This window comes from Hyperoodon ampullatus (genome assembly GCF_949752795.1).
Source record: "Hyperoodon ampullatus genome assembly, chromosome: 1".
NCBI lineage: Eukaryota > Metazoa > Chordata > Mammalia > Artiodactyla > Ziphiidae > Hyperoodon > Hyperoodon ampullatus.
In genome coordinates, this window is record NC_136914.1 from 210,358,092 (window position 1) to 210,372,651 (window position 14,560).

Here is a 14,560-nt window from a genome sequence, read left to right on the forward strand (position 1 = left end):
GGCTCGACCTACTCTCTCCCGCCGCTTAGAAATAAAACTTGGCTGTGCTTAGGAGCTGGGAGCGAGAAGGCGCCGACCCCGAGCGCTCGAAGCGCGGGCCGGGCGCGGTTCCCGGGAGCCGGGCCCATGGGCCGTTAGCGGTCCCCCAGCTCGGGCTCGGCCTCCCAGAGGCCGCTTCTCCATGTGAGGCGCGGCGGGGCGAGCGGGGCGCAGGAGGAAGAGGAGGACCAACGGGCGCGGGCCGGAAGGCAGCTGGCAGCAGGCCCAGGCGAGCGGGCACCCGCGTTCATGTTCCGCCAGGAGCAGGCGCTGGCCGAAGGCAGCTTCGCGCCCATGGGCTCCCTGCAGCCGGACGCGAACAACGCTAGCTGGAACGGGACCGAGGCCCCAGGGGGTGGCGCCCGGGCCCCCTACTCCCTGCAGGTGACGCTGACGCTGGTGTGCCTGGCCGGCCTGCTCATGCTGTTCACGGTGTTCGGTAACGTGCTTGTCATCATTGCCGTGTTCACAAGCCGCGCGCTCAAGGCGCCCCAGAACCTCTTCCTGGTGTCTCTGGCCTCGGCCGACATCCTGGTGGCCACGCTTGTCATCCCATTCTCGCTGGCCAACGAGGTCATGGGCTACTGGTACTTTGGCAAGGCGTGGTGTGAGACCTACCTGGCGCTCGACGTGCTCTTCTGCACGTCGTCCATCGTGCACCTGTGCGCCATCAGCCTGGATCGTTACTGGTCCATCACCCAGGCCATAGAGTACAACCTGAAGCGCACGCCACGCCGCATCAAGGCCATCATCGTCACCGTGTGGGTCATCTCGGCCGTCATCTCCTTCCCGCCGCTCATCTCCATCGAGAAGAAAGGAGGCAGTGGTGGCCAGCAGCCGGCCGAACCGCGCTGCGAGATCAACGACCAGAAGTGGTACGTCATCTCGTCGTGCATCGGCTCCTTCTTCGCGCCCTGCCTCATCATGATCCTGGTCTACGTGCGCATTTACCAGATCGCCAAGCGCCGCACCCGCGTGCCGCCCAGTCGCAGGGGTCCTGATGCCGCCGCCACGCTGCCGGGGGGCGCCAAGCGCAGACCCAACGGCTTGGGCCCAGAGCGCGGCGTGGGCCCCGTGGGCGCAGAGGCGGAGTCGCTGCCGGCCCAGCTCAACGGTGCCCCGGGGGAGCCCACGCCGGCAGGGCCGCGGGACGCCGACGCGCTGGACCTCGAGGAGAGCTCCTCGTCCGAGCACGCCGAGCGGCCCCCGGGGACCCGCAGGTCCGAGAGCGGCCCCCGGGCCAAGGGTAAGGCCCGGGCGAGCCAGGTGAAGCCCGGGGACAGCCTGCCGCGACGCGGGCCAGGGGCGACGGGGCCGGGGGCACCCGCGGCCGGGCACGGGGAGGAGCGCGGCGGAGGCGCCAAGGCGTCGCGCTGGCGCGGGCGGCAGAACCGCGAGAAGCGCTTCACCTTCGTGCTGGCGGTGGTCATCGGCGTGTTCGTGGCGTGCTGGTTCCCCTTCTTCTTCACCTACACGCTCACGGCCGTCGGCTGCTCGGTGCCGCGCACGCTCTTCAAGTTCTTTTTCTGGTTCGGCTACTGCAACAGCTCGCTGAACCCGGTCATCTACACCATCTTCAATCACGACTTCCGCCGCGCCTTCAAGAAGATCCTTTGCCGGGGGGACAGGAAGCGGATCGTGTGAGCGCGGAGTCCGCGCCCAGCGAACAGACTCGCGCCGACAGCGGCCGCTGGGATCCAGGGGCGCGTCTACGCAGTCCCAGCACTCCGAACCCCGCGTCCTGCCTATTCCGAGTTTCTTGGCCTGAGGGTTGCTCTGCGGCGCCCTGCCGGCATCTGCACTCTCCTACCAGAGAAAAGTACTGGCTGGGGGTGGGTGGGGGACCGTGAGGGCACACGCCCCCCCAATTGTTCTTAGGGCCAGTCCTCACTCGGAGCCATCTTCCTGGGTTCTTGGGCGGGCCCCCAAATGAGTATTGTTTCCTAAAAACATTTTCACCTCCCCTGGATCCAGCTCTCACCGTGGTTCAGAGCAAGCACGAGAGCCCAGAGGGGATGGCTCACAAAGGGTTAATAGATGGGGGTACCCAGCCCTGGCTCTCCTCCTCCCCCACTCTATTTTTAAACAAAAGCTCAGGGCAGCCCTGCCGGCCCTCCCATCCCCCCCTTGTAAATATACACTATTTTTGATAGTACTCATTGTCCGCAATGTCGCTTGGCTTTTGATGTTGGCATGCTGGCTGTTGGAGATTGTCTCCAGGCAGACACATTGTGGCTAGCTCAGGGCAAGCCTCTTTGCAATGTGAGCCCTTTTCTGTTGTCATTACCTCCCTCTGTGTCCTTTTCACCAGCAACTGGTGACCGTCCCTTGGGACTGGACCTGCTTTGAGATTTCCTGGGGGGAAAAAGATTTCTGTCCATTTCTTCCCCTGCGCCTAACAGCATAATTGCCTTTTCGTATGTAAATATTACAATGATGGACCCAGACAGAAGTAAATGAACCTTTCTGCCTTGCAGCAGCCCTGTGTACAAAGCCATTATCCTCTGATGCATCCTTCTTCGCCCCAGTACCTCACTTTAAAACCTTCTCTTTCCAGTGTCCCCTCCCTCCTTTCCTCAGGGGCCACTGCTTGAAAAATATGTATGTTTCCGTCTTGTATGTATGTGCACCCCTCCCTCCCCCAAAGTGCTGACTGTGGGGAATCTTTTATCTGCTGATTTTAGACACGGAGAAGTGGAAATTATGTGGAAGAAGCAAACCTGATACAATTTGCCCAAGGTAAACAGTTTGAAGAGACAAATGGGCCTGCCAAACTGTACAGTTCCTGCCCCAAGAGCTCCTAGGTATCAAAGTGTTGTCCATTTTTTCCTCCCTGTTTTTTCTGGTTGAGATCAAGTCATTAATGAACTCCCAAAGTCAACGGAGGAGGGTGGAGACCTTGTTTACATCCAAGTTTCCCCATGTTTTAGACAGAGACTCTTTAAGGCCTGTGCTCTTATTTCACTAAAGAAAAACTAATGTCAGCACATGTTGCTAATGACAGTGGAATTTTTTTTAAATAAAAAGTTTACAGATCAAATGTGAAATAAATATGAATTAAATGGTCTGTCTGTTATCTGAGTTTTCAAAAGCATTAAGACTCTGGGAATGTCTGAATTTATGTATATTTGAAATTCAAAGATACTTATGCATTATAAAACACCTTTAAAAGTACAAGCAATAACAAAGCTGCCATTTACCATGTGTTTCTCCTGTGCTAGACACGATGGTAAGTCTGTTATAAGCTCCGTTTCATTTAATCGTCCCCCAAACCCCATGAGGTAGGTACTATTATGATCCCCATTTAACAGGTGAGGAAACTGAGTCTCAGAGGACAAGTGATTGGCTCAAGGTTAACCACAGTGGTGGGAGTGCACTGCATGCAGCATGATCAGGTTCTAGGGTCTGTACTCTTCACCCTGGAGCCTTGCCGGAGTTACATCACTAACACTTTGCAGAATGCTCCCAGAAGTGAGGTCTCTACACAAGGTGTGCTGTATCCACAGAGCATGGTATATATCCCAAATGTGGAGATATACACAAAGTGTGTACGTGCTATAAAGTGTCTTTATGCCCTAAAGTGTGTTATACCTCAAAGTGTATATATCCCCCAAGTATGGTACATGCACAAAGTGTGCCATATACTCCAAAATGTGTACCACACCTTACAGTGTGATGATATACAACATGTGGTATATAGCCCATAGTATGATATATGCACCAAGTGTGGTATAAACACCTAAAGGGAACCACGAATTAGTTGGTGGCTTGAATTGCCTCTGGCAGAAGGTTGGGGTCCTTCCTATTGCATTCCTGTAATATCAAGTTCTGTCCTGATGTCCAGGAGGGCTTAAGACCCCTGCCCTGTGGTTATGGGTATGGCACTTTGAAGCTGGAAGTGTCCTTAGAGATCCAGGAATCCAGCCCCTCATCTTCCCAGAGGAAGTGACTGCTTAGGGTCCCACAGCTCTGGGTGTCATTCAGTTAGAAGCAGCTGCCCAAGAGTGGAATAGTTCTTGGATGTGTATAATCAGACACTGTGCTGGTGAAGGAGAGACGCTGCCCCAGGAGCTGGGTTTGAGGGGCAATCAGAAGTGACAGGTCACGGTTTGGGGGAAGATGGGTTTGTAAGGCCAGCCGCCTACAACACAGGTGCAGCCCAGCTCTGGACGCCCCCGGAAGCAGGGCTTCAGCTCTCCTCCAGGTGTTCCCTCTGGGCAGCACCTGCAGCATCTCCTTATCTTATTAAGGAGGGTGGGTGTGCGGGGGTGGGAGGGTGCAGAACCCTGAGAAGTTATCTGGGCTCTGAGGGGCCGGGAGAAGAAAGACCATGGTTCTGAGGGGTTGTGTTAGAGGTGGGAAGGAGTTTCCACCATCATCAGGGTCCTCTGATCCTGAAGAGAGGACGGTGGGCAGGCCCTTGGCTCCAGCGACCCCTGCCTGGAGCTTCAGAAGCCATGGCCTTTGGCACCAAGGCTGCCTGGTCTCGGGCTGTGCCCTGCTCCCCACCCCCACTGCAGCCTCCTTGTCCCTCCCCGCTCAAGGCAACCATTGCCCCAAAGGCAAACAGTGCCAGACAGTAGGCCACCCTGGTAGGTCCCCAGGAACTGGGCTGTGTGTCCCAGACACGGGGCAGATACAAACACTGCTTGCTACTAACTCTGTGTTCTGCTCTGTCTTCAGGAAAGTGGCCCCGCTCCCTGGGAAAGGGGGAAGTGTGGGCATCGGTGCCGCAGGGGGCAGAAAGGGGGAAGTGTGGGCATCGGTGCCGCAGGGGGCAGAAAGGGGGAAGTGTGGGCATCGGTGCCGCAGGGGGCAGAAAGGGGGAAGTGTGGGCATCGGTGCCGCAGGGGGCAGGCCTCTGGTGTCATATACCGCCCCCCCACTTCCTCCATTCCAGCTGCAGAGAAGCCTCAGAGATGGATGGGGCCCGGGGAAAGTCGGGGAGAGAGGGCTGGAGCCCAGGCTAGGATGCTGGGGGCGTCCCTGTTTGTTCACTGCAGAGAGCTCAAGCCACAGTCTAAAAGGTCTCGGGTGGGGAGGGGATTTGAGGAAGGTAAATGGCTCACTCGGGCTCTCAGCCTAAAAACCAGGAGATGAGACGGTCACCCTAGAGCTTCCTGTCCGTACCTGATCCTGATGTTCTGGGCCTGTCACTGCGGTCGAGTCTTCTATTTTATGTGACTTCGGTTGGGGCATCAAAAACCACTGGCTTTGGGGACTGAAGTGTGTCTTTTGCCAGATACACTCCCACAGGGTGCCTGGAGTTGGGGGAGGGGCAGCTGGGCACCCGTGCTACATCCTCCCTGCAAGTCTTTGTTCAATTTCTTCTGTGCTAAAGGGCTGGAGAAGAGAATGACAACAAAGTGGCTTAGGCTTTCCCCTCTCTATGACTCTATAATAGAATTGCATCAGAGTTTTAGAGCTAAAAGTGTACACCTACATCCTCAACTCCCATGTTGTGTGGTGGGGGGGACTGAGACCCTGAAAAGCAGGCCGGTTCTGTGGCTTCCTGGGGTCCCTCGAGCCTGCCTCTCCCCATGACCCTCTGCCTGATACCACAGATATCCAACGGGAATTCATCCTGCTGTTGGACATGGTGAGTTGCTACGAACCCCAAACACCCTGCCAGGCACTCTTCCATCCATGTGTGTGCCCTGCAGAGCCCAGCCCTCGTCCCTGGGAAGCTAACAGAGATTAGGGCCTGCCCTGCACCCAGCAATCCTGAAGGCGCTGTAGGGAGACAGGATGTGTCTGTGTGAGGCATTAAGTAGCCGCCGTGTAACAGCGACAGTTGGGGGCCGTAGTGGACATTGAGTGTCCACTGAGGGTAACATGCCTCTTTCTGGACCGTGAGCATGCGGTGGGGTAGAGGTCGCTGTGGCTGCAGGAGCTCAGAGATGCCCAGGGAGCAGGGGGAGGAAGGCAGATCTGGTTCTAGCAGCTGAGCCCCATGAAGCAGTGCCAGGCCTAGGTGGTGCCCCAAGGCCTAGGTCAGGCCCCAGATTTCCTTTCTCCAACCCCATCCCTGGGGACAGCCTGGCAAGTGTCTGTTCCCATTTGGGGACACACATCAGGAAGCCCGCCTCCCCAGCGCCAGCAGAGTAGCAGGATCCAGGTACCCAGAGCCAGGGCTCAACATCACCCTCACCTGCAGGCCTCTGCCCTGGGCCCTGCCACCCTGCCATCGTGGGCCTAGAGTCTGGGATGCAGGAAAGAGCTCCTTCCCCAGCAGAGAGCACACTTGAGGGGGAAGCCCTGTGAATTCACTGAGTGCAGTCACAAGCACCAGGGTCTGTTTTGGAAATAGCATCCATCTCTTTCATCACCAGAAGTCCTGGGGGTTAGAGTTAAACAGAAAAGGAAACAGGGCCTATTGGAAAGAGCATTAAGAGGCCTGGGCTCTAGTGCCAGCTTTGCCTTTTACCAGCGGTGTGACCTTGGGCAAAGCCCTTTCTGAGCCCCCATATCTTCGTTATAAAATGAAAATCGTTGGTCTGGATCCATGTTATTTAAAAGTCTGTTCTGTTGAATTTATGTAACTATAAAATCAATCTCAGTCTCTCTCTTTCTCTCTCCCATCTACCATCTGCCTCTCTGTCTGTCTGTCTGTCTATCCATCTACTTCATTTATCTGATGAAATGCTGGGTTAAGTGACCTTTAACAAGTATCTTTTCTTTAGGACCTCTCAGAACCTTGGCTATGCCAGGGTGGATTGTGATTCTCAGAAGGGGATGATATGGTGTGCTATGGTTCCCAAACTCCCTGGACTGCAGAATTTCATTTTTCACAGAGCATCTCAGTGAATTGTGTTTGCTGGAACACTTGCTGGATCTTGCTGGGCCAAGGGATCTCACCAGGCTTTTCTGTTGATGGGTTTTGAGCTTCTATGAACTGCCGGCTCTGCTCTCTCCTGTCCCTGCTTTAGGTGAGGCCCACTGGCTCGGGAAGGAACGTGCTTCTTGGGGACAGCCAGCTCTAAGAGTCATTGGCTTTACTGATGCTCGGGGTAAAAGCGAGTTTGGTGTGTTTTTCAAATGTGGGCTGTGCCTTTGCGTGTGTGTGTGTGTGTAAACATGTGAGTAAGTGTGTGTGTGTGTACATGTGTGAAAAGTGGATGTGAATGTGTCTGTGAATGGATGTGTGTGTGTGAACAGGTACAACCTGTTTTAAATGGATATTTCGCTCACCAGGATCTGGGGAGGAAGCAGCGGGGGAGTTGAGGGTAGATGTGTGTGTACCGGATGAAGAGGTCACAAGGGGTATGGAGGGCAGAGCAGGGTTGTGCCGTCAATCCTACTTATAAAAGCCCCTCCAGCTTGTGAGGTGCTCCCCCCCCGCCCCCGCACTGCAATCCCACTCCCCTGTCAGGCAGTGGAGCTGAGTCAGAAGGAGGAGGCTGGGAGGACGGGGTCGGCCATTTTGGAGAAGTCGACATGGGTTCTGTAGCAGTTTACTTAGCAGCCGGGCTGTCCTGTTCTCCGTGGAGGGGGGAGTCTGACCCCAGGGAGCTCAGGAGGGTGTGGGAGCCCAGGTGGGGGTGGCCTTTAAGGCTCTCTCCAGTCTGCTTAAGGGCAGGAACTTGGGGCCTCTTTGGAATCTGCATCTGAGAAAAACAAGATGGTGCACTGAGAAGGGGTGGATAAAGGAGATGTGGCACATATATACAACGGAATATTACTCAGCCATAAAAAGAAACGAAATTGAGTTATTTGTAGTGAGGTGGATGGACCTAGAGTCTGTCATACAGAGTGAAGTAAGTCAGAAAGAGAAAGACAAATACCGTATGCTAACACATATATATGGAATTTAAGAAAAAAAATGTCATGAAGAACCTAGGGGTAAGACGGGAATAAAGACACAGACCTACTTGAGAATGGACTTGAGGACACGGTGAGAGGGAAGGGTAAGCTGGGACGAAGTGAGAGAGTGGCATGGACATATATACACTACCAAACGTAAGGTAGATAGATAGTGGGAAGCAGCCGCATAGCACAGGGAGATCAGCTCGGTGCTCTGTGACCACCTAGAGGGGTGGGATAGGGAGGGTGGGAGGGAGGGAGACGCAAGAGGGAAGAGATATGGGAACGTATGTATATGTATAACTGATTCACTTTGTTATAAAGCAGAAACTAACACACCATTGTAAAGCAATTATACTCCAGTAAAGATGTTAAAAAAAAAGGAACTATTTACAAGGTGCAGCTGGGTTAAATCCGACAAGGGGAGGTGAAGCGCCCTGGTGGGAGCTGTGGGGGGGGAGGGGGGAGGGGAGGGGAGGGAGGGAGCTGTAACTCAAACCGTTAGAACTGCAGTTTGGAGGGAGGAAGGCTGGAAGGTGCTGTTGGTCGAGGGTCATTGTAGCCCACGGGCAGGGAGAGAGCCCCGGGGGTCAACACCTCCTCCGCGGCCACGCCACCCCTGCGTCCGCACCTGCTGGTGTGTGCCTGCAGCCAGGACCCGAGAGCATGGCAGAGACAAAGAGGAAGGCAGCAGCTCCTGGGGGCCGCCTTCCAGGGCTTGGAGCAGGTAGGCAACGGCAGGGGCAGGGGGGCACTACCCAGCGCAGGACCCACCACCTGAGAAAGGCTGAGTGATGTCGCTGCTTTTCAGGATGGGCTGGAGGGAGGTCAGTGCCTAGATCCTTCAGTTTGTCCATGGCCAGCTGTGCGGGCCACTGGGCAGGTGTCGAAGAAAAACTCAGGCCCTCCTTCCTCCTGGACTTCGTGGATGGGAGGGTGTGTATTGGGGTCGTTATGAACATGGCCAGACTGTGCACACACACAGATATACAGACATGCACAGACACACAGACACAGACGCACACACGTGCCAGCTGGCGCGTCAGGCGAGAGAGAGCCCCAGACACCCTGTGGCTGGCTCTTGGCCAAAGTTCTCTAGACTGTCTTCACGTCTGTGGCTCAGGCCCAGCTTCGGGGGCCAAGAAGCAGATGCTGAGCTGCCCGGAAGTGATGACCCAGCACGCTGGGCCTGGGTGAGGAGTGGTGGGACTGGCCCAGCTCAGTGACCCCATCTGTCCCCCGGGTACACTAGGGATTCAGCTGCTCCTTACTCGGCCCCCGTGGACACCCCTTAGCCTTCCTTCCCAGCATATACGCACCTTTAGGATTCTTTTTCATGCGTTGGCCCCAGTGGAGGCACTGAGAGTTTTAATGCAGGATAGATTCCTTTCTTCATTCATTCATTCATTCATTCCCTCAACAACTATGTTTTGGAGCTGTCCCCAAACTCATATCACTGACAGCGCTCTATTCGTGTTTGGTGAGTGGTGAACACGGTAATTAGGATCTTTACCCTGTGGAGCTTCTTCTGTGGGGCAGTCAGACATTAAGTGGGCACCGAGGAGTGGTAAGCATGTTGACGAGGATGAGACAGTGGATGATGACAGGGACTCACTGTGCGGGTAACTGGCCTGGGCTAAGGTGTCAGGGGAGGGGCCTGGAGAAGTGACCGCCGGATGAGAACTGAAGGCTGGGCAGGAATAGGCCTGGCGAAGGGACTGCGGATGAGAGGGGGAGAAACAGATGTTCAGGCAACTAAACGAAGTCCACTTTGGTTGGAGCATATGTCGTGAGAGGCCGAAAGGAGGGCGGGGACGCTGGAGGAGGTTGGGGCCAGATCATGCAGCCACCTGGAAAGGTTTATCTTGAGGGCGATGGGGAGCCCCTGGAGGGAGTTTAAGCAGAGGATGGACGTGATCCAATTTTGGTTTGTTTTGAACAATATTCTGGCTGCTGGGTGGAGACTGATGGGCGGGGCTGTGTCGGAGCAAGAACCTGGAGATGACAGGGGCCTGGAAAGTCTAGGGCCCCTGCCTCCCGCAAGGTCGCTCAAAGGCAGGGCCAGTCTCCGTGCAGACCGAGATATTGGGATGTCAGAGGTGCCCTTGCTTGCAAAGTACTGTACACCACCGGCCCTACCCTCTGTGAATTTCCATCTCTAGAGGGTAGTTCCGGCCTCAGAGCTTCCTGTTCCCGTTGACACGAAAACATCTTGAAGCGGTAACTCCATCGTCTGGGTGGTCTGTGGACCTAACTGGTCGTGCGACCTGGTCTGACTCGCTGCCCATTTGGAACCTCAGCTGCCTTGTCTTTACAACGGTCAGGGAAGATTAGAGGAGACCGTGAGAACAACAGGCTGTGTGCTCTACTGAGCCTCCCAAAGCCTCGTTGGCAATGCAAGAGCATGAGAGTTGGAGGCCCTCAGCAGCCCATGGATTCCTCTTGGGATCAGAAAATCTGATAACCCACAAATCGGGGACTCGCCCCGCTTACTCCTGCACCCAGCTTAACCAGGACCCTCCCGGAGACAAGGTCCCCGTTTGCAAGGAGTTCAGGACACCCGTAACTTGGCACACCTGTCTGTTCTGCCTGCTGCCAGGTGCGCTCAGCCGCAGACCCGTGGCTCCTGCGCGCCTCTTCCTCTGACTCTCTACACCTGCTTGTTTGCTTAAAACCCAATCCCTAGGCTTTCAACAAGTGCTTATTTGCCAGCGAGCTCTCTCTCCCAGGAGTTCCCAGAGAACGTGTCCCGGTCTTGGAAGGAATGGCTGGCACTTCGGAGAAGGACATTTTAAAGTTAAGACTTGGGAGTCAGAAGACCTGATTGCAATCCTGGTTCTATCACATCGCTTTGATTTTAACCTTGAACAGATGACCAAGCCTCATTTTCCCCACCGGCAAGTTGGAGGTAATTGTTCCTAGCGTTTCAGTGAGTTGCCCAGGGCGGTGTTCGCATAGGGCAGAGACCAGTACTGTTAATCTTTTCTGCTCCAGTTTGGAAGCTGGAGGCTTCTTTTTGCTCAGGAAGCTGCTCTGGGCTGAGTCAGGCTGGGCTGGCCAAGTTTGGGTGGTGCCAGCATCATGCCCTTAGAACCGCTGTTTTAGGGAGATTTGTGATGGCGATTTGAACTGTTAGGTTGTTAGCTTTCTCTCTTTCCAGCCGGATGAAAGGAAGACCTTGTATTCTTTAGTAGAGCCAGAAGGTGGGACTGGATGATCTCCAAGACCCAGACCAGACCCGTGGTGACCACGATGGTTTCTCTTGAAGCAACCTTGAATCAGAGGCCTCCTGGTGGCCAGGTTGGTGCCCTTCCCTGCCTTGCTGCACCCCAGGCTGTTTTTACTGTGTCCTGATGATAACACTCTTGTTCTTCCATAACTCTGCTTCTCCTACATGGGGAATGCCACACCACTCTTCCCCGGCTGCCTAGAAAAATCATACCCGAACTTTAAAGCCAAGCTGCACCACAACACTCTTGAATGTTAATAGTGGGAAGAACCTGGGATCTGGCATCAATTATTCCAGGACTTAAACCTTGGGTCTGACTCCCTGTCACCTTGCCTCCCTGTCCCCGAAGGTGGCAAATGGGGGTGCATGGGGAGGGGTACGACGCTTCTACTCAGAGGGGCTGCTCCTGGGCTTGCCCCCTGCCCAAGCCCATCCTCCAAGGCTCTGAGGGAACGTCTTTTCACCACTCCTTCTTCTTTTTTTTTTTTTTTTTGCGGTACGCGGGCCTCTCCCTGCTATGGCCTCTCCCATTGTGGAGCACAGGCTCCGGATGCACAGGCTCAGCGGCCATGGCTCACGGGCCCAGCCGCTCTGTGGCATGTGGGATCTTCCCAGACTGGGGCATGAACCCGTGTCCCTTGCATCGGCAGGTGGACTCTCAACCACTGCACCACCAGGGAAGCCCACCACTCCTTCTTCTTGCTCAAATGGCTTGAGGCTGAGGACTGGTGTCTTCACCAAATCTACTGTACCCACTTCATGGGGGAACTTTTTTTTTTTTTAGAAGATGTTGGGGATAGGAGTTTATTAATTTACTTATTTATTTTTGCTGTGTTGGGTCTTCGTTTCTGTGCGAGGGCTTTCTCTAGTTGTGGCAAGTGGGGGCCACTCTTCATCGCGGTGCGCGGGGCTCTCACTATCGTGGCCTCTCTTGTTGCGGAGCACAGTCTCCAGACGCGCAGGCTCAGTAGTTGTGGCTCACGGGCCTAGTCGCTCCGCGGCATGTGGGATCTTCCCAGACCAGGGCTTGAACCCATGTCCCCTGCATTAGCAGGCAGGTTCTCAACCACTGCGCCACCAGGGAAGCCCCATGGGGGAACTTTTGTCAGAAGAGTTTCAGACATAAACCAAGAGGAAAACATGAGAAATGTGGATATTTTGCTCTTGAAAAGTTCTCTCCCCTTTCGGCTACCCTTAGCCTACAAGTTCTCCCAAGCTCTCCAGCACCTGGGTAAGAGGAGCTTGGAGTTTGGTGTTAGAAGTGGGGTCACACCGTGGCTCCGTCTCTGGCTGTGTCTATATGACCTTGGACAAGTTGTTTCATTTTCCAGAACCTCAAAGCCCTTCTCTGAAAAATAGGTAAAGTATTACCTTTTTCCACGGTGTCATGGCTGCATGGTTATCATGTCATATCCACATGTTCATCATGTTTTATCTGTGAGAGTTTAAGTTCCACAAGGGGAGGGACTTTGTTACCTGCTGAATCTCAGGCATCTACAACCCATAGTAGGTACCCAGTAAACGTTTGTTAGGTAATGAGTGAATGACGCTTAGTGTGATGGAGTACACCCAGGGCCGTAGACATGACCATTGAGAACCAGGTTAAAACACAGAATGGTGAGTGCAAAAGTGAAGGCATGGTGTCAGGTGGGAAAAGGAAAGCCTAAAGCAGGTGCATATACTATGTGATGCTCCCCACATGTACCTGCCCACTGGGTAGGACAGAACAGGGGGTGTGCTGTCCCTCAGAGAAGAACCTGTCTCCAGGTGGAAGAAGTCCCGTGTCCTAAAGGTATTTAAGTAGGGGTTGATTTCGCCAAATGTTTCTTCTCTGGGCTCGGGTTGAATCAACCGAATTTGCAGGTCTTCTGACCTCCAAGAACTGCGGTTCTGCTGTGCTTTGGTGCCTGAAATGACTAGAGAATGAAGGCAGGTGTTCCAGGGTATGTGGACAGACTTGACTTAAAGGCTGTAGAGGTCCCAAGGGGCCTGAAATGAGCACAGGCTGGAGGGTCATGGAGGGATCCCCAGAGAGAATACTTCTGTACAGGGCCTTGAGGGTATACAAGAGTATGTGTGTGTATCTATCTATCTATCTACCTACCTATCTGTCTATTATCTACCTACCTACCTATCTATGTAGATTAATTTTAGAGAATTGACTCACACATTTGTGGATGCTGGCAAGTTCAACATCTATAGGGTAGGCTGGCAGGCTGGAGGGCCAGTGAAGAGCTGCAGTTTGAGTCCAAAGGTGGTCTGCTGGCAGAATCCCCTCTTGCTTGGGGGGGTGGGGTGTCAGTCTTTTTCCAGTAAGGCCCCCAGTGGAAAGGATGAGGTACACCCACATTATGGAGGTCAATCTGCCTTCTTAAAGTCTACCTATTTAAAAGTTAATCTCATCTAAATAAAAACCACCTTCTCAGAAACATCTTGAATAACGTTTAATCAAATATCTGGGTACTGTGGCCTAGCCATTTCATTCTTCAAATACAAATATGTATATACAAATGTATAAAATTAACTGTCATAGATAGGTTTAAAACAGAGCCCTGATCTAGGAGTTTGTCTGTATCCAGGACATTGGAGTTGGCTGGGGCAGGTTTTCCTGTCCCAGCTTTTAACCCAAACACAAAAGGTAGTCTCAGCTCATTAAGACTGGCCCTGACTCAGCAGGGAAGGACCAGAAGGGGCTCAGAACTAATCACCTCACGTGACTCAGTGCTTCACAGTCCTGATTATCCTCTGTGGGTGCAGCAAAGACACCAGCCTTTATTTTGCTCCCTGGGTGACTCAACTGCTCCCTGCCACTTTCCTTGGAGACTGCGAGAGGAGAGCCTCAAAGTCAAGGTCACGCTGGGACTGCATTAGTAGCCCCTCTGGGTTCTGTGTCGTGTGGCCTGGACCTGGCAGGATCTGGGCCTCCTTATCCTCATGCTTGCTCAACCTTCAGGCAGCTCTGGCTGTACTCACTGTTCATAGTATTGGTCCTGAACCACTCATTGCAACTCACTTGCCTACGCCATCGTGTCTGACTCCTGGCTGTCCTGGTGGCCAACGTGGTCACTGACTCTCGTGGTTTGTTGGGTTTTGGTTTTGGCACGTGCTCTTGTCTTCTGGGTCTTGGTTCCTCTAGGTGATAATGATGATGATGATGATGATGATGATGATGATGATGTGATGATGATACTCGCTCAGTAATAGTGATGTCTGCTCTCTGTCCCAGCAACACAAGGAGAATGTCTTGGGCATGCCTCCCTGACCCAGTCCCTGGGGCCTTACCAGGAGGGTGACAGGGATGACTTATACTCTGCTGGGCTCACCTTTGCAGATGAGGCTAGACAGTTCCCCTGGTGGGGGGCGGGGGTGGACCATGGGGGCAAAGTGGAGGGGGGCAGTAGATGTAGGGTGCTTTTTCTAGGCTCCACCTCCAAGATCTTCAGGGGGTCAGACACTTTATTTGGCCTTCTGCGTATCCCAGCTTCACGG

At 54.0% G+C, this 14,560-nt stretch overlaps 1 protein-coding gene across 1 annotated transcript; it reads left to right on the forward strand.

Annotated features, from left to right (window-relative positions):
• Positions 1–288: 288 nt before the first annotated feature.
• Positions 289–1,683, forward strand: ADRA2A (adrenoceptor alpha 2A; the record flags this gene model as incomplete). The annotated part of the gene is made up of 1 exon (XM_079706245.1): positions 289–1,683. The coding sequence occupies one exon, from the start codon at positions 289–291 to the stop codon at positions 1,681–1,683; it is 1,395 nt and encodes a 464-aa protein (XP_079562371.1).
• Between the last annotated feature and the right edge of the window lie 12,877 nt (positions 1,684–14,560).